The following is a 20,369-nucleotide window of genomic DNA, read 5'->3' as shown; positions in this document are numbered from 1 at the left end:
AGTGCGACATCTGACACTCCCATGCACAGGAAACACGAGAACACATCCGACAAGAGGGTTACGTACACATATTTAAGGATCGGTGCTCTCTCCTTTACCCAGAACCGTCTGTGCTGACACAAACGGACCTAAAGAAAAACATTTCTCATACGTTACTCGCACATCTTTTAAATAATGAGATGCAAATACTGAGTTGCATCTCCAATAGGTTGCGTCCAAAATATTTTTCAGTGACATATTTCTCTGGAACGCAATTGATGTCGCGATTGCCCTTACCTCATGAGCTCTTACTCTTAATAGATTAAAAAGAGTCAATTCTGGGCAGTTCTTATGAGCCTTGGTAATTACACTTTCTAACAAAGAAGGCCAAAGCATTTTTAGACATAGGTCTCTTGGGGTCTTTTACCGAGCACCAAAGACCATGTTGTGAGCCTCCCAACCGCTTCTTCCTGTCCAGATAGAATTTCAGTGCTCTAACTGGACAAAGTGATCTTTCTATTTCTCTGCCTACTAGGCTAGTAAGTCCTTTTACCTCGAAACTCCTAGGCCAGGGATTCGAAGGGTTCTCGTTTTTGGCAAGAAAAAAGAGTCTGGAATGAAACAAATCGCAGAATCTTCTTTGAAACCAACTCGTGACTCAAGGGCGTGCAACTCGCTGACCCTTTAGCCGTAGCCAGAGATAGAAGAAATATACACTTTCTAGTGATATCACGGAATGAAGCCGTATGAGGTGGTTCGAACTTTTCCGAGGATAGAAATTTCAAAACCACATCTAAGTTCCAGCTCGGAATCCTAGGCTCTACTGACTTGGACGTTTCAAAAGAGCGGATGAGGTCGTTGCAAATCTTTGTTATTATTCGTCAAGTCTAAGCCTCTGTTTCTAAAGACTGACGAAAGCATACTTCTGTATCCTTTAATTGTTGGTACAGAGAGATGTGACTTTTCCCTCAGGAAAAGAAGGAAATCCGCAATTTCGGTTACAGAGGTATTGGAAGAGGACAGCTTCTTCGACCTGCACCAGTTTCTGAAAACTTCCCACTTCGATTGGTACACTCGCCTAGTAGATGATCTGCGGGCTCTAGCAATTGCGCTTGCCGCCTTGCGAGAAAACCCTCTCGCTCTGACCAATCTTTCGATAGTCGAAAGGCAGTCAGAGCAAGAGCAGGTAGATTTTGATGGTACCTCTCGAAGTGGGGTTGTTTGAGCAGATCTATCCTGTTTGGAAGAGATCTGGGGAAGTCCACTGTCCACAATCCATCACCTCCGTGAACCAAATTCGGGGATGGGCCAATATGGGGCTATCAGAGTCATTCTGGTTCCCTTCGAGGCCACAAACTTTCTGACTACTTCCCCCAGAATCTTGAATGGGGGAAAAGCGTACACGTCTAGCCCTGACCAGTCCAGGAGAAAGGCGTCTAAAGCATAGGCCCTTGGATCCTCTACCAGGGTGCAAAATGTGTCTATCCTTTTGGAGAGAAACGTGGCGAACAGATCTATCTGTGGTTTCCCCAAAGATACCAAAGGGTCTGACAGACTTCCGAGTGGAGGGTCCATTCTGTAGGAAGGACCTGGAACCTCCTGCTCAGTCTGTCCGCTCTCACGTTCCTCTCCCCTTGCACAAATCTCGTTAGAAGGACCACATTCCTTTGATTTGCCCAAATCAGCAGATCTCTTGCCAGTTCGTATAGGGCGAAAGAGTGAGTTCCTCCTTGCTTCTTGACATAAGCCAGAGCGGTCGTATTGTCAGGAAGTTTATCTGAATTACTTTGTTCTCTGACTATCTGCTCGAAGCTCCTTAACGCGAGGTGAATCGCAAAGAGCTCCTTGCAATTTATGTGCCATGACACCTGCTCTTCCGACCAGGTGCCTGACACTTCTTCGGACCTTCCTTGGTAGAGGTCGCACCCCAACGTCTGTCGTCCGATGCGTCTGAGAACAATGTCAGGTTTGGGTTCCGAACTTCTAAGGATACTCCTCTGTTTTCTTCCAAGGGGGTCAACCACCACCTTAACTGTTGTTTTACTTCTAATGAGATCGGAAACGTGTCCGAGAGCTGTCCTGTCTTCCAACTCCAACTGCTTCTCAGGAAGTACTGAAGCGGACGGAGATGCAGTCTTCCTAGAGGAAAGAAACTGTTCGAGCGAGGAAAGGGTCCCCAGAAGGCTCAACCATTCCCTCGCTGAAGTACGCTCTTTCTCTAAGAAGTTCAATACTGTGGCACAGCCTTTCCTTACTCTCTCTTGAGAAGGAAATACTCGAAAACCCCGAGAATCCATCTGAATCCCCAGATAGAACTACGTTCTGGCTGGGGACCATCTGGGATTTCTCGAGGTTCACGATTAATCCTAATGTCTTTGTCAAATCCAGGATTGTTGACAGGTCCTCCAGACACTGCTTTTGAGACTGGCCCTGATGAGCCAGTCGTCCAGGTATAGGGAGACGTTTTATCCCTTTCATGTGAAGGTGTTTTGACACATTTTTCATCAAGTCTGTGAAGACTTTTGGGGTTGGGGGGAGCCGAGTAGAAAGGCCGAAACACAGGGCCCTGAACTGATAGATCCTTCCCCCTCGAACATGAAACGAAGGTACTTCCTCGACGAATGGTGAATCGGGACGATGGAAATATGCGTCTTGAAGATCTAGAGACGCCATCCAATCTCCCTGACGGAGAGCTGCAAGTACTGAGGCAGACGTTTCCATGCTGAACTTCTGTTGTTGTACGAATTTGTTCAGCGAACTTACATCCAGTACCGGTCTCCATCCCCCCGAGGCTTTCGCTACGAGAAACAAGCGATTGTAAAACCCCGGGGAGCTTTGATCCAGTACCAGCTCTATTGCTCTTTTGTCCCCACATCTGCTCCACCATTTGACGAAGAGTATCCATCAGAACAGGGTCCTTGTATCTGGCAGACAGTTCCCTCGGTGACGTTGTCAAGGGGGGTCTGTCCTTGAATGGGATATAATAACCCTTCTTGATTACTGACATTGACCAAGGATCGGATCCTATGTCTTCCCATGCTCCCGCAAAGAATTGTAACCTGGCTCCTACAGGTGTCTGGAGGAAAGATTTCTCATTTTCCCTTCTTAAAGGGACGGAAGGCAGATCTTCCCCTTTTTTCAGATGATTTCCTTCTGACGATGGATCTAGCCTCGAAAGGGCTGCTGTTGTTGAGTTGGCTTAGATGCTTTCTTTTCCTCACTAGCCACAGGCCTATTCTTCCTTGAGGATTGCCTTAAAAGATCCTGAGTGGCTTTCTCAGTTAGCGAATGGGCAATGTCTCTCACCAACTGCGAAGGAAATAAATGCTCAGAGAGAGGCGCATACAGCAAAGCGGATCTCTGCGAAGGAAGAGACGGCCTTAGTGAGAAAGGCACTATGAACCGCTCTCTTCTTTAGTATTCCCGCACCGAAGAGGGAGCACACTTCCGCCGATCCATCTTGAACCGCCTTATCTATGCATGTAAGGATGCTATGCAAGGTTTCGGGGCTTAGTTGTTCTTTTTCATGGGACTTCTTAGCAATGACCCCAAGGGACCAATCTAGGAAGTTAAATACTTCTAAGGTGTGAAAAAGTCCCTTGAGGAGATGGTCCATTTCCGAAAGACCCCATGTTGCTTTTGCTGAATTCAACGGCATGTCTCCTCGACGAGTCTACGAGACTGGAGAAGTCCGATTCAGCTGAAACAGGCAGAGACAATCCCATGTTTTCTCCCGTTTCGTACCATATGCCTCTCCTGCCCCTTAGTTTAGCGGGAGGCATGCAAAAGATCGTCCTTCCTAACTCCTTCTTAGTCTTGATCCAGGAGTCCAGAGATTGTAAGGCCCTTTTCATGGATATGGCCGGCTTCATTTTCAGGAAAGACGAAGACTTGTGTGCTTCGTACTTGAAAATAGAGAGCGAGGAGAAGGAGGAGCGGCTGGAGTTAATGCTCTCATATTCCCTTTAAGAGAAGAGCAGAAAGAACTTTGTAATTCGAGAGCCCTTCTCTGTTAGTAACTTCGTCCTCCGAGACGTCATCTAAATTAATAGGATCGGAAGGAGAAGGCTCCCTTCCCTCCTCTGTCTCCTCTCTAGATTTCTTCCTTTCCGAAGAAGAAGCACTTCTATAAGGAGATGGGCTAGGAGTAACTCTCTCCTTACGTTTATCATTAGGAGAGTCACGTATCACTGCTCTACGCCTGTTAGACTCCTGCCGGATGTCAAGCTCTTCACGCGGAGAATGCGCCTGGCGTTTAGCAGGGGTATCTCGCTGAGAATACTCCTGAGGCCTGGTAGGAGTAACCTGTTTGGAATACTCCTGGCGCCTGACAGTCGTTACACTCTTCGAATACTCCTGCCGTCTGGAAGGCGCATCTCGCTCCAAATACTCCTGGCGCCTGTTAGGAGTATTAAGCTCAGAATACTCCTGGCGCTTGGTAGGCGCATCACGCTTCGAATACTCCTGGCGCCTGGTAGGAGTAAAAAGTCCAGAATACTCCTGGCGCCTGGGAGGAGTATCGAGGCCAGAGTAATCAAGGCGCTTGGCAGGAGTATCTCTTCCCGAATACTCCTGACCTACGGAAGGCGCATCTAGTTCCGAATACTCCTGAGGCTTGGTAGGAGTATCGCTCATGGAATGCGCCTTTCGAATAGCAAGTATATTGCGCTTAGCGGGCGCTATACTCCTATCAGGAGTTCTCTCTTCTCCAATTGGCTCTTGTTGCTTGGATGAAGATCTGGGCCTAGAACGATCTACAGTAAAGTCAGGCTCTTTGCGCCTACTTGGCGCCTGACGCTTGGTAGGAGTTACTTCCTTTCCCACATCTCGCCTGCCTAACGCACCGCTCCCCCCAGAGATGGCCGCTTGTGCGACAACTCCCCTGGAGGGTTCGTCGCGCCCGACAGGAGATCGGTATTTGGATCTCTTAATCGGAAGCCTGTCATCCTTTTTACGAGTAGGCTCCTTAGAAAGTACTCCTACCAAAGACGCTATTTGCTCCTGTACATTCATCAAAAATTCTCCTGGTCGAAGGCTCATTCGAATCAGGAGAAGGAGATCTGGAAGGCGCTCGAGAGTCTTTTCCCTTCCAAGGATCTAAATCCTTTCTAGCTTTCTTGATTACCGAAGGCGCCTTCCCTCTTCAGAAAGCGCTCGGGGCTAGAATTAAGCTCAGGAGGTTCTTTCCAGTTCCTTTTTAGCGGACGTGAAAGCTTCGATTCCTTCCATCCTCTTCTCGGAGAAGGCGAACTAGAAGATGAAAAAGCACTCACGAAGGACGCTTTTTCTATAGCTGTCCCTGGCAGACTGAGATGCATACGATTCTGCCGAAGGGACGCCTGATCGTTGGGGATTCCCCACGACCCCCGTAAGGCTTTCGACTTTCCTTTCTCCTCTGGGCCAGGGAGTTGGAAGAGGTCTAGGCCTGGGAGCGTCGCAGGGACGACCAGACGCCCCCTCCACTACACTGGGGGACACTAACATCACTCGAGAAACCACATTCACTTCTCTTACCTTCTAATGCTTCCATTTTCTCCTCCTGCATTTTTTGAAGGGAAGCTCTGAGTTCCGTTATTTCTGAGGCGGAATCAGAGGGATAAACTTGTGAACGGGCTGAAACAGAATGGGCATAATTAAGAGAAGAAGAAGAAGCTACAGAACTACTAGACATTTTCCGGCTTTTGTAAGCCGCCTTCCTCTCTCTATCCTTCTCTAACTTCTTCAAGTAAGAAGTCAGATTCTTCCATTCTTGTGCACTCAATCTTTCACACTCGTTACACGTATTCTCAATTGAGCATTCAACCTTTCTACAACCACTGCATGTAGTGTGAGGATCTACCGAAGCTTTCGGAATCCTCACCTTACAGCCTTCATTCACACACACTCTGAAGCTAACACTAGAATCAGACATATTCACGAAAATCCAAAGCGAAGTCCAAAAACCAGTCCACGATAGCGAATGCCAAACAACGATCCAAGTACGTCACCAAAAATCAGTTGAAAGATGATCAAAAGCGTTGTGAAAAAAGAATTCCAGTCAGGAGGAAGTAACAACAATGTTGATACTACCGGCGACAGAGAGAATCTGATTAGAAAACGGGAATAGTTCCTAGTCCTGCTACCCAGAGCAGGGCGGTAGATCACCTGACCTACCTGTAGCGAGTGCCGCGAAATTTGAATTTCTGTCGGGGACAACGGAGTCGATAGCTATGTATACATCTGTCAGGTAAGCTGAATGTATGAAACTACTACTTATAATAGAAAACCGACCCAAAGAAGCCTGCACTTCTCTTCCTAAACACCATGTAGCCTATTATCCTTACTCGTCTGTATCTGACCTAAATTTTCATCATCCTGAGAACTTACACCTCGAGGGAAGGGGAAATCTGCTGTCAACACTGCCTGCTCCGCGCCGGGGGGGCCGGCAGAACCTACCCACTCGGAAGCTTGCGGTTCTCAATCGTCGAACTGTAGATGAAGTAGAAGCAAAGGCGTTTGCAGACGGGGACGTTTATTTTCTAACTTATCCATAGCGAATACAAAGTAGCTATCCAAAGTGAAAGGGGAGAAAGACGTTAATCACAGTCCAAGGGCGTAATCTGTATCCAAAATACAAAAACTCTGTGGGGTCGGGCTAAATGACCAAAAGTTCGCCTGATGTGGGACTGATCCGCACAGCATGGCGAACAAGAAACAATTGAGGAGACAGGCCTCTGGTGGCCGGTATTGGTGGCAGCGTTGCCAACGGTAACACAGGTAACTCATTTGACTAGATTTTACCTGCAGTGTTGGTAACACTGACAGTTGAATTACCCACTTAGTGGGTAAATATGTGGGGATATAGTTCGGGCTGGTCAGTGACCAGGGCTAATTCAGGTGTTCAGGGAGTGTATTGCAATATTAAAATTCCATAATTCTTATTTGTATAATGTCTAAAATAATTTCTTCCTTCACTTTACAGATATTTCAATTCTTTGTTCCCTATGCTGCATAATAAGTCAAATCTGAGCCAGACCAACATTACTGTTAAAAACAAACAAAACATTAAAATAACCAAGTATTATTTAAAATACTCTTTCCGAAACAAAATGAACTAAAGCTGTACGTACCTCCTTCAAAGAGTTCCCCTGAGTTTCTTATTCCTCCCCTGTTGGCATTTGCACCAGCTCTCCCAGGAGGTCTCCCACGCCTCCCTAACCCCCGCCCTCTTCTAGAAACAACTGGCACAGGGTCAGGATCAGCAAAGGGATCTTCCTGGGGTTCTGGATCATCCTCTTCCTCTTCTTCACCGTCAATGATGGGCCTTGCTCCAGTGAGGTCATGAACGGACACTTTGGTACACTTTTTGATGTGGCTTGAATACTGACGTTCCTTACTGAAGGTGCGGTCACAGTCCTGGTGCAAATTTTATCTACAATTAACATCTGTACAAACCAGCACAATTTTGTGACCTCTACAAGATGAGAAATAATAAAAAAAACAAAAATTTGCATGACAAATTTACCACAAATGATGGCCTATTAAGGAAAGACAACCAACGTAAGTTGGAAATCTGGAAATAACCCTTAAACTTAACATGAAAATCCATCATAAGCTACGAGCCGTGCATGCTAAAACATACTGTATACCCCTCTGATGTTATAAGAAATATTTCAACTCTAAGTAACAAATTTTATGCATTAAAAATCATTCAAATATTCAAGAAAATAAGAGGCCAACAAGAAATAACCACCACATTTTCAAACAATAAATACTTATAATCAAAATGGAATGATATCAAGAGAAGAACTCTTGAATGTAAAACATTATGATTTCAGACAGAAAAGGACAAGTTAAAATACCCGCCAATTAAAAACAACAATCTTCCAAAAATAAAACATTAACTGGTTTGATAGCAAAATAATTTCACAAAACTCCACCAATGCTTACCTGACATCTGAACTGTACAGCTTGTTCCAATACTGGATCAACAGACACAGGATCAATCTTCCCTCGCTTGGCCGGACCTCCATCACCTTCAGATTCACCTTTCCTCTGAAAATATCAACATACAATAACCTAGAGACCGTACAAAAATTTATTCAACATAATAAATCTGACATGAAAATGTAAATAATTGACACACAGTACATGTGCAGATGATAAACTTGCAGGAAAGTATTAAACACAACATGTAACTGCATTGGTCCACTACATGAAACCAGGACACTCATTAAGCTAAATTTTCATCAAACTACCATACAATTAGCTACAATCTGCAATGTAACGTAATTTTAAATCTTGGGTAAAAAAACATCATACAGTCCAAACAATAAACATCACTAAAAAACCATAGTTTTAACAGGGTGTAAGGTATAGTGCATGGATAATTCTGTGCTGAAACCATGGAGATTAACTAAATCATATGACAAAAAACTATACAACAAACCTTCATAGGAGACGATGTCTTCCGATATGGACTATGGTAACACTTCAGAAAGTGCTGTGATATTTGAGGACGAGTTTTGAATGTCATCTTACAAAATGAGCACATGAACAGGGGAGTCTTCTCAACTTTGACTTCTTCTTTTTTACAACTCCTCATGTGTTTCCTGCGAAGATTAAATCTACATTTAGTTCCTGTTCAGTAGTACTGTGGAAAAAATATCAAAATACATGGTGCTGTACAGTATGGTTGAAAAGGGCTTCCTATTTAAAATGATATTGTTAGTATACAATAAAGTTTTGTACATACTTACCTGGCAGATATTATACTTAGCTTAGGTCTCGACGTCACGACAGAAAAATTCAAAACTCGCGGCACACGCTACAGGTAGGTCAGGTGATCTACCTTACCCGCCGCTGGGAGGCGGTGTAAGAAACCAGTCCCCCATTTCCTGTCAGGTTATTTTCTTCCACCTGTCTCCTGAACGGGGAGGCTGGGGGGCGGGCCATCAATCGTATATATCTGCCAGGTAAGTATGTACAAAACTTTATTGTATACTAACAATATCATTTTTGTACATGAACTTCCCTGCCAGATATATACTTAGCTGATTGACACCCTTGGTGGAGGGAAAGAGACACATACTTACTTAGAAAGTGGGGACAACACATGTTAAAGGAATACATAATATAAAACTCGGTTCTTACCTGATTTAGGCAGAAGACTTGATAGTTACTGTCTATTAGTCTGCGTTGCCTAAAGAGTCTCAGCGAGGGCGTGCGCGACCTATGGCTGAAAAGAAACTCTTGGGTCTACTAATGGGAACTGAGTCCACTTACTTGGCAGAATCCAAGCAGGATCTGGTCAATGGGGATCAACCCGCTTACATGCCAGAGCCTATCACTACCAATTGCAAGGAGCCTTAAGCACAACCGATCACCTAACCAATTACTAACATTAGTATACGAAAGAAGGAGCTGCCTCCTGCAACCTCCTTCGTACAACCAACAAACTCAAACTTAAAACTAACCGGGAAAAAGGATTAAAAAGGATGTTTCAGCTCCCTGCCCCAGCACTGAATCCGCCGATACGTAAGGGCCTAGCCCAAAACACTTATCATACGTAATCGATACGTCCCTTAGGTAGTGATTAGAGAAGACTGATTCACACCTCCAAAAAGTGGCCTTCATAAGGTTTTGTAATGACAAATTCTTCTTGACTTTCAGAAGGTTAAACTGTTGCTGATTGCAAGAAGAGTGTGCTTCTCTAATAATATTCTGATAAAGAATGAGAGTGCATTTTTAGATAAGGGCCTACTGGGGTCCCTTACAGAGCACCAGAGATTGCTCTCATTAGCGGCAAGTCTTTTCTTCCTCTGAAGATAATATTTTCAGGCTTCTCACCGGGCAAAGAGATCTCTCCTCTTCTGTCCCGACTAAGGAGGATAGGCTTTTGATTTCGAAGCTCCTGGGCCACGGCGAAGAAGGGTTTTCATTCTTGGCTAGGAAAGCCGGAAGAAAAGAGCAAACCGCGGAGCCTCCTTGGAAACCTACCTCACCTTCTAGAGCCTGCAGCTCGCTGACCCTCTTTGCTGACGCTAACGCACAGAGGAAAAGAGTCTTCATCGAAAGGTCTCTGAACGAAGCAGCATGGGGAGGTTCGAACCTTGAGGACCTCAGGAAGAGCAGCACGACATCAAGATTCCAGCTAGGCACTAAGGAGGAGGTTCTTTTAACCGTTTCAAACGATCTGATTAAATCATGGAGGTCCTTGTCCTCAGATATGTTTAATCCTCTATGACGAAAAACTGAGGAAAGCATGCTCCTGTACCCTTGATGGTGGAGACAACCAACCCGCATTTTTCCCTCAGAAGATAAGGAAATCTGCAATCTGCGTCACAGAGGTACTGGAGGAGGAAACTTTATGAGTCCTGCACCAGCGTCGAAAAACATCCCACTTCGACTGGTAGACTCTAGATGTGGAAGGTCTACGTGCATTGGCAATGGCCCTTGCAGACTTTGCCGAAAAGCCCTTAGCTCTGACGAGACTCTTGATAGTCTGAATCCAGTCAGACTGAGAGCGGGGAGGTTTTGTGTGAAACCTGTCGAAGTGGGGCTGTTTGAGCAGATCGACTCTTAGAGGTAGGGATCTTGGGACATCCACCAGCCATTCCAGTACCTCTGTGAACCAGTCGTGGGCGGGCCAGAACGGAGCTATCAACGTCATCCTTGTTCCCTCTGACGCTGCGAATTTCCTTAACGTTTCCCCTATAATCTTGAAAGGCGGGAACGCGTACAGATCCAGATTCCTCCAATCCATGAGGAATGCATCTATTGCCACTGCTCTTGGGTCTGCAATAGGGGAGCAGTATAGATCTATCCGCGCATTCCTGGAGGTCGCAAATAGATCCAGATGGGGCCTGCCCCACGTCCTCCACAGCTCCTGGCATACGGTCCGCGTGCAGAGTCCACTCTGAGGGAAGGACTTGATTCCTTCTGCTTAGCAGATCCGCTCTGACATTTCTTTCTCCCTGTACGAACCTGGTGAGAAGCCTTATGTTCCTTTCCTCTGACCACAAGAGGAGCGATCTCGCTGTCTCGTACAGGGAGAAAGAGTGAGTCCCCCCCTGTTTGTCGAATGTAAGCCAGGGCTGTAGTGTTGTCGGAGTTGATCTGAACATATTTCCCTTTTACGAGGGGTTCGAAGGTCTTGAGAGCTAACCAAATCGCTGTTAGCTCCTTCTTGTTGATGTGCCAGGACACCTGATCCCCCATCCAGGTGCCTGACACTTCTCTCGACCCGAGAGTAGCTCCCCAACCTTTGTCCGAAGCGTCTGCATACAATACTAGGTTGGGGTTTCGAAACTTGCAAGGAAAGGCCTTCCTTGAACAATAGAGGGTCTAGCCACCAACGTAGATCCTCCTTTATCTTCTTGCGAAATCTTGAACGCAAAGTCCAGACCTTGATATTTCCGATCCCAGTTCCTCGTCAGGAAGAACTGTAGGGGTCTGAGGTGCAACCTTCCTAGAGAAACGAATTGCTCCAGAGAGGAGATGTCCCCAACAGACTCATCCACTCCCTCGCTGTGCATACATCTTTCTCTAGAAAGATTGCTACCTTCTCCAAACCTCGGGTTATCCTCTCTGGGGACGGATACGCCCGAAAAACCAGAGAAGCCATCAGAATCCCCAGATAGATACGCTCTTGAACTGGGGTCACCTTAGCTGTGACTTCTCGAAATTCACTAGCAAACCCAGAGAAGCTGCTAGATCCAACGTCACTCGTAAGTCCTCCAGACATTTCTCCTTGGATTTGGCCCTGATAAGCCAATCGTCCAAGTAGAGGGAAATCCTCACTCCCCTCGAGATGAAGCACTGGGCAACGTTCTTCATCAGTCCTGTGAATACTTGGGGGCCGTGAAAGGCCGAAGCATAGGGCCCTGAACTGAAAAACGTTCCCTCCCCACATGAATCTGAGATATTTGCGAGAAGAAGGATGGATCGGCACATGGAAGTAAGCGTCCTGAAGGGTCGTCCCCCCAGTGACACCATCCAGTCCCCGGGACGAAGAGCTGCTAAGACTGATGACGTCGTCTCCATAGCGAACTTCCTCTTCTTCACAAAGACATTCAGGGCGCTTACGTCCAGAACCGGTCTCCATCCTCCTGAGTTATCTTGGGAACTAGGAACAAACGGTTGTAGAACCCCGCTGAAAGTGGGTCCTGAACCATCTCTATTGCCTCTTTCTCTAACATCAGCTCTACCGCTAGAGCGAGGGCTTGATTCATCAGTGGTCTTTGTATTTTGCCACCAGTCCCTTGGAGTGTGGTCAAGGGTGGGTCTCGAAATATAAAGGGAATGAGGTATCCCCTCTTGATGATCGCGAGGGACCAGTTGTCCGCCCCCTTTCGTGCCCAGACATCTGCAAAGTTCAGAAGTCTGGCACCCACAGTTGTCTGGAGGACACCCGAACTATTTCTTGGCCCTAATAGACCGGGAGAAGGTCCTTCTCTTCTAGGTGGTCTCGAACTCTGGAGGAAGAAGAGCGAGACGAAGGTCCTCCTCGAAAGGGTTCTTGCCTACTTTGAGCCTCTTTCTTCGTCTTCTGCTGAAACGAAGGTTTCGGAATTCTAGCCGATCGAGCTAGCATATCCTGCGTCGCTTTTGCTGATAACGAGCTGGAGATATCGTTAATAGTCTTCTTGGGGAAGAGTTGCGGGGAAAGTTGCGAATACAGCAAGGAAGCTCTCTGTGCGTGCGAAACCGCCTTGGTAAGAAAAGAGCAGAAAACGGCCCTCTTCTTTACCACTCCTGCACCAAAAAGAGAAGCAATTTCCCCGGAACCGTCTCTCACTGCCTTGTCCATGCAAGACAGAACTGCGTGGAGGTCTTCAGGCGAAAGAGTGTCTTGCTCTTGAGTCCTCTTGGCCAACACTCCCAGGGTCCAGTCAAGAAAGTTAAAAACTTCTAAGACTCGGAACATTCCCTTCAGAAGGTGATCCAATTCGCTCATACCCCACGTCGTCTTCGCAGAATTCAGCGCCGAGCGACGTGCGGAATCTACCAACGAAGAGAAGTCCGAGTCTGCAGAAGAGGGAAGAGTCAGACCCAAGGGCTCTCCTGACTCGTACCAGAACCCCATCTTACCCGTCAGCTTGGAGGGGGAAAAAAGAAAAAAACTCTTGCCCTTCTCTTCTTTTGAAAGCAACCAGTCGTCAAAGTTCTTCATAGCCTTCTTCATAGACACTGTAGCTTCATCTTAAACGACCGAAGACTTCTTAGCCGTATTGGTCGTTGAAAATAAGGACGGAGAGACGGAGGAGAACGGCCGGAAAGAGACTCCCCAAAATCTTGCAAGAGGAGGTCTGTAAGTCTCTTATACGAAGAAACCGCAGCATCCTTGGGCAAATCTTCCTCTGAATCAGCAACAAATTCTTCCGCCGAAAGAATGACGGTCTAGAAAGCTCTACTGCCCGGAGGAGAGCTAAATCCTTGGAGAGCGCCTTGTTCGTGAGAGCGCCTACTAAGGAAGAAAAAAACCGGCCCAAAAAACCCCGGGAGAGCGCTTACAGGGGAGCGCCTACCAGAGAGAGCGCCCCTACTTAGAGAGCGCCTCCCAGGAGAGAGCCTTACTAGGAGAGCGCCTAGTTGGAGAGCGCCTACTTTGAGAGCGCTACTGGTGAGCGCCTGCGTAGGAGCGCCTACTTGGGTGAGCGCCTACTAGGAGAGCGTCCTACAAGTGGAGGCCTGTCCTGGTCGGAAACCGAGGAAAAGAATTCTAACTCCACAGAAGATTCGTTCGTGGAAACGGGATGGAACGGGAAGAGCGCCTATCAGGCTCTCTGCGCCTGCTAGGCTCTTGGCGCCTGCCATCCTCAATACGCCTGCCAGGCTCTTGACGCCTGCCACGGGGAGAGAAAAACATCCACAGATGAATCCCTGTCAGAAGCGCGGACGCTTACAAGGCTCTGAGCGCCTATCCAATCGGGAAGTGCTCTAACAGAGGAGAAAACTTCCGTTGCCGCCTACCAGGTTCTTGGCGCCTACTAGGCTCTTGGCGCCTACTACTAGGCTCTTGCTGCCTACTAGGGCTCCCGAGCGTCCGTCAAAAGGAGAGTGGCCACCAGGCGAAGAACTCTTCCTTCGCTCCTGACGAAAACTAGGCTCTTGACGTCTGTCAAGCTCTTGACGCCTAACTGAAGAGGAGCGGAAATCCTGAGGAGAAGCCTGCCTGGCTCCTTACACCTTACATGCTCACAACTCTTGCTGGAAGAGAGGAGAGCCTACTCGGAGAAAGATCCCGAGCTCCAGCCTGCACTTCTGAACTCCTACTAACAGGCTCCAAAAGCCTTCTTCTAAGCCAAAAAAAAGGAGGAGTTTGAGCCGAACAGGAACGTCTTTAGACTTCTTCAACCGGAAGTGAGGCGTCCTTCCGACGATGAGAAGTCCCGGCAATAGACTCTGCTAAAGCCGCAATTTTTGCGCCTGCAGACCCGCCAGGATACGCGCAGGAGATCTCTTAAACTCCTCTACAGGGGACGAAGTCCGACGAGCGACATAAGCGTAACAGGACGAAATCTTGGTTCTCTTGCGTTCCACTTCAGGCTCTTCCGCGAAAAGATTCGGGGCTGGAAGGAAGGGCGCAAGGATCCTTCCAGGGCCTCTTGAGAGGGCGAGACGACTCCGATGCGCTCATCTACGCTGAGGAGAAGGCGACGAAGATGACGAGAAGCACTGGCGCAATAACTCCTTCTTGGTTCGTTCCAAGGCAGCCTGGGAACGAGCAACAGGAACTGCCGAGGGGACGCCTGACCGGTGGGTTCTCCCTAACCTTCCTGCGGCTTCGACTTTCCTCCTCCACTGGGTCTGGGAGTCTGGAAGAGGTCTAGGCCTGGAAGCGTTAGTGAGCCGGTCAGACGCACCCTCCACTGCACTAGGGGCACTGCACTGATCACTTGCACTATCATCACTCTTACCTTGTCGAGAGCGAGCGAGGCTCTCCTTACTCCTGATCGAGGCTCTCCCAGAAGCAACTTCCGAAAACGAATCTTCGGGTTCAAAGCTGGGCGCAGGGGCTGAAACTGGAGAAGGAACTACTTCTACTACAGGATTCTCAGCGTCAACTTCACTCACCCTCGATCTAGAACTCTTTGAAGAAGCCTTGCGCACCCTATCTTTCTCGTAACTTTAGCTCATAAGAAGAGAGAGCCTTCCAACCATCCTCATCCAAATTCTCACACTCTTTGCAAGGGTTAATAAAAGAGCATTCATTCCCTCTACACGACTCACATACCGAGTGAGGATCTAATGCAGCTTTAGGAAGCCTAACTTTACATTCCTTCTCTGAACAAACCCTAAATAAACTAGGTTTCTTAACTTCAGAATCATCCATGATTATAGATATGTAAGAGAAATCCAAAAGAAAAATCCAAAAAAACAGTCGAAAAAAGCGTATATTGCCAAGCCAACAACCAAAGTGTACTTCACCAAAATCCAAATCGTCGGCAACGAGAACGAATTTCAACTATCGTAAGGACTGAACAACAGGTGTTGTCCAGCCGGCGACAGAAAATAATCTGACAGGAAAGGGGGACTGGTTCTTACACCCGCCTCCCAGCGGCGGGTAAGGTAGATCACCTGACCTACCTGTAGCGTGTGCCGCGAGTTTTGAATTTTCTGTCGTGACGTCAGAGACCTAAGCTAAGTATATATCTGGCAGGGAAGTTCATGTACAAAACATATAAATGTGCAATTGTAGTGTGTACAGCACTGTGTTTTACTGGAATCTCGCCACTGCCCAAATATTATAAACAGTATTATACATACATACATACAAAGGAAATACTATAGTATTAGTTAAAAAAGATTAATTTTGAAAACCACAGAAAATGTTTACCTTAAAAATAAAGGCTTCATAAACTTGCTGTTGCAGGTAGGACACTCATAAAATCTTTTACTATCATTTGGCTTATCAAAGGCATCCTCCCAGTCTGGACTCCCTTGTGGCTGTGTCTGAGTGCTGGAGACATATCTTGGCTTACGGATGCCACCCTCTGAGAGATTTACTTGTATTTGCTTTTTGAAGGACTCATTCTGGCTTGCTGCTGTTGTGTTTGCCTTGGTGACTTTGGTCGTCCCCTCAGGAATGATTACTTTAAAGACACCACTTTGAGAGGAGCTGTCAGACTCAACCTGATTAATTGGGACTCTGGCAATTCCTTGACTGTTGTTACCAGCCCTTATCACAATGCGATTCTTATTTCCTACAGTTAATAGCTGTGGCTGTGCAATACTTACAGGTGTTCCTCCTACCTGGATAAGATAATGACCTCCACTTGACTTGGAGGGAGAAATCTGATTGTTGGTTTGAATGACTATTCTCGTCGGAGTGCTCCCAGACAAGTTGTTAATAATTCCTTGTAAATTAGCTGTTGAAGTCCCACTTAGAACACTAGATAAAGTTGTTGCTGTTGTCTGCTGAGGCTGTGGTTGCTGCTGTTGATGGAAGGCTTGAATTTGAGGTGTGCTTGTAGTTACAATAATATTATCTTGAGTGTTTGATGTGCATACTCTTGTTTGAAAGCTCTCATTTACCAAGTTTCGTAACAGCATCTCTCCATCCTGGTCTGGACTCAAAGCATCAGTGTCTACCAAGCAAGATGTCCCATTTCCTTCACCCGACACATCTGGAACAGACTGTTCTAGCCCAGATATCTCATTGTGATCATAATCAGTTCCCTGCAACGATTCATGTTTCATGTCCATATCATGATCCATATCTCCATTACTGGCACCTACATCTTCTGGAGCGGGGTTTGGTAAAGCTACTGCTGGCACAAAATCTACAGCGTCACTACAGTTGTCTTGCATAACAACATGTGAATTCTGGTCTTGTGGTTCTTCCATCATACCACCTTGCGTGGTATTCATCAGCATTTGTTGCTGCTCTTCCACAACATTTTGAGCCCCTTCTATAACTACACTTCCATCAAGCAGTACAGGTGATGTTATGTCAGCCTCAACATTGCTATTAAGGTCTCCTGACACAACTTCAGAGTCCCCATCAACCTGTAATTAAAGAAGAGTATGCAAAACAATAAGAATAACATGAAGCTATTAATAATTAAAACTAACTAGTACTACAGGTAAGATATGCATTGTAATGTCAAGTGAAATATGCAATGCAATGCAAGTCTATAATTTTTGTAAATACATTTACCATTAACCACAAAAAATGCCTCCTCAAACTTTTCATGACTTAACCAATATAAATAAATCACTTAATGTTCCATATTCTAGTTGGCATGTTCCATATTCTAGTTGGCGTTAATTTCATGAAACTTTAAGTTCATTAGTCAAACCCATGTCATCTGTGACTGGTGTCTTTGATGGTGCCTCAAGTGGCAATCAAAAATTTTAAAGAAATGTTTCCAACATAATATTCCCTTGTTTCAATTTCTTCTTGAAACATGAAATCTATAGGCTACAGTTGATGAAGTGCTTTTACTGGAATTTTTTTTAATGATTTAAGAAGACCTTTAATTAAGTCAAGCTGGGTTAGGAGGGGTCCCAGGAGTGATATTACTTTGGCTACAGTGACCTATGATAGGTTAGGCTGCAATACCAAAAAAGGAGAAAAGTCCATAACCAAGCAGATATAAGGCACCCTAGGTTAGGTTAGGGCACATTACTATAATCTTGTTTTTCTCCTGTCCAAAAACCATAGTTTCCAACTATTAGTCTATGGTCCCTCATTACTAGTAAACATTATAACTGGTTAGTTTAACTATTCGTTTTCATCACAAATGAATGAAAAATGTCCAAATTACACCCAACCTTTTTTTTCATCACAAATGAATGAAAAAAAGTTCAAATTACAAAGACTTTGTCGAAGAAAAAAAATCATAACTGCTTTTCACAATGACACAGCATTACATGTTTTAAAAGCATGGGTGCAAGGACCACGCCTAGGCCAGGTAGGATGTGCCACCCTTGGTGAGGTTAGGACACATCACGGCAATTGTATTTTTTCCTTCTACCCAAAAACCATAGCTTCCAAATAGCCCTATGAGTCAATGGTCATTATTCATAAATATTAACTAGGCTAGTTAGCCTAACTAGACCTTTTTTTCACAAATGAATGCAAAATGTACAAATCACAAAAAAAGGTGAAAAATTATAAAAATTTATATATTTCACAATGCACTGCATTACACACTTCAAAATAAAAAATATTCTCCCTATATACTTTATAACTTATTTTTCTTTAATTATTTGTTGTTTAAAATTTTCAAGTGTCCAAGCCTAGCCACATAGGCTAACTCATCATCACAATCATTTCACTCATTATCTTTCCACCATAACGTAGCCTGCATTTTCCAGTGTGTTCCCTGTAGTAGGTTACCACTTACAGTATCCCTTGCATGGGAAACTAGGTATAGCCTAGATGACAATAGGACAGTATCCCTTGCATGGGAAACTACAGCCTAGATGACAATAGGATGCAAGTTAGAGGTCTATGAAGTACCTCTTAGCCAAGGCACCAGCTGCACAGCATCTCATTACTTTTTTCCATGTGCCTCTCTGTTCATAGGTTAGGCTACCTCGCTGTATAGGCCTAGAACGTCTTTCACTTTCCCATGCACCAAATTTTCGAGTTCATGTAATGACAGCCTAACCTTGCCAACAATGACTAGGCCACGGCAAAGTCTTTGGAGATGTGGCTCACACAAGCAATTAAAAAAAAAAAATGCATAATTCTAAGGAAGAGCTCCACTTGGACATACTAGCCTAGTAGCTACCTAGTAGTCTATTGTTGTTTAGCTATAAGTTTTTTACTTAATATAAAAAAGGGAGTATATTAAGTAGTAAAGGTGAAAAAATCTGATAAATATACAGATAGCAAGAAAATTATTATTTTTTCTTTTTACATTTGTAGGCTACAGTCATCGTCCGGAGGATTGTAGCTACGGGCAGGACGCCATGTTTTGTTTCAACACCTTGGGGATGAATGTAAAAATATAAACAAAAGACAGTAAAGTTCTCATTTATTTCAGTATATTTCTGATTACCTCACCAGTACTGCTTTAAATATCCCACACCCTTTTGTAGGCTACCCTACAGCCTATTTAGGTATAGCCTAGTAGGGATATTGTTTCATGAAAAAACTTTCTTTAATAAACAATAGTAGTATGTCCATGCGGAGCTCCTCCTAAGAATTACCAGAAAAACGGGCCATTAATAATATATATAATAATAATAATGACCTTGAGGTGTTCCCAATTATTTCTGGGAGTCAGATTACGTTAAACTACACTGAAATGGCGATAGTAGCCTAATTCGTCACGAACACTGACAGAATGTAAACTTTTAATAATTAGAACATAAGGAAAGCACGTAAAATACATTTTTACATCATTAAAATCGTGTCTAGGTTAAATCCAAGGGGGATTGCCTCATCGTCACCTGAAGAGGAGGGTACGCCTACCCATTCACACTCCACCACTGAAAACCTGACATAAAATTAGACATTAGCGTAAACTTCCACCAGACACCATTCAGTCGAGCACTTCACCGGCACCATACCAACGGCATGATCGGGGGCATGAAAGAGGAGCACCGAGAGGGGGACCTTTTTAAATGGCCCGCCAGCTGAGGGACCCAAACACCACAACTGCTGCGTCTTGTTGTCGATATTTTCGACGCTTCCTCCACACGGGGTCGGACCACTTTTCCGACGGGCCGCGGCTCATTCAGCGGCTACGGGGTGCGAAGAATTACGCAGATGCAAAATCGAGTGACAAACCTCCGAAGTCCCGTTAAAATTCTCCATGATTTGGGCAAAATTCGTGCCCCTTCCCGCTACATGTCGAGGAAAAACAACAAGGCTCAGCAGGTTGCGTCTACTGATGATCGTTCGTCGGTAAATAGGTTTTCCAACTTTACTAACAAAAGTACTTATTACTTACAAAAACCGTATAATAAATTACGTTTATAATTTTTAAAATTTTAGATAGCGTTATATTTTTTCAATAATAGGATATCAAGGTGTGGCCTTCCGCTGACGTCATACCATCACAATTCCTAGTCGGCTGCGTTGCCTGTTGGTGTAAGTTGCTACTGACTCCTATTCAGCGTATGCCAGATGTTAACAAAATCCTTTGATATGTTAAAGAAATGTACACATTTTCCATTTCTACTCAAATTTATTTTGCTGTTTTGTACTTTCACAATACATTTTGTTATCCTTATTCTTTCAGCAATGTTTACTTCTCCCTCTCCATTGGGTTCATCTAGCGTATAATTTTTCTTGTCTGCTTATTGCTGTAGTACTTTGTTATTTGTAAGCATATGTCTTATTCTTTTAACTTATACAAATTTTCGCTTTTCTTTACATTCTGGGTGCATCTAATTCAAGAATCAAGGTAACATGGGATCACATGTCCTTTGTAAATGTTTCACTACTC

At 45.1% G+C, this 20,369-nt stretch overlaps 1 protein-coding gene across 1 annotated transcript in view; it reads right to left on the bottom strand.

Annotated features, from left to right (window-relative positions):
* Positions 1–19,800, bottom strand: part of LOC135206055 (uncharacterized) — a 53,970-nt gene extending 34,170 nt beyond the window's left edge. The window contains exons 1-5 of the mRNA XM_064237244.1: positions 19,709–19,800; positions 15,800–16,971; positions 8,408–8,570; positions 7,909–8,013; positions 7,089–7,374 (exon numbers count right to left, since the gene is read on the bottom strand). Coding sequence (XP_064093314.1) covers positions 7,089–7,374; positions 7,909–8,013; positions 8,408–8,570; positions 15,800–16,971; positions 19,709–19,735 — 1,753 coding nt within the window. The 5' untranslated portion in view covers positions 19,736–19,800. The remainder of the gene's footprint in view (positions 1–7,088; positions 7,375–7,908; positions 8,014–8,407; positions 8,571–15,799; positions 16,972–19,708) is intronic.
* Between the last annotated feature and the right edge of the window lie 569 nt (positions 19,801–20,369).

The sequence above is a fragment of the Macrobrachium nipponense genome, chromosome 29 (assembly GCF_015104395.2).
Source record: "Macrobrachium nipponense isolate FS-2020 chromosome 29, ASM1510439v2, whole genome shotgun sequence".
NCBI classification, from domain to species: Eukaryota; Metazoa; Arthropoda; class Malacostraca; order Decapoda; family Palaemonidae; genus Macrobrachium; species Macrobrachium nipponense.
This window is presented reverse-complemented; position numbering and strand designations above follow the sequence as displayed.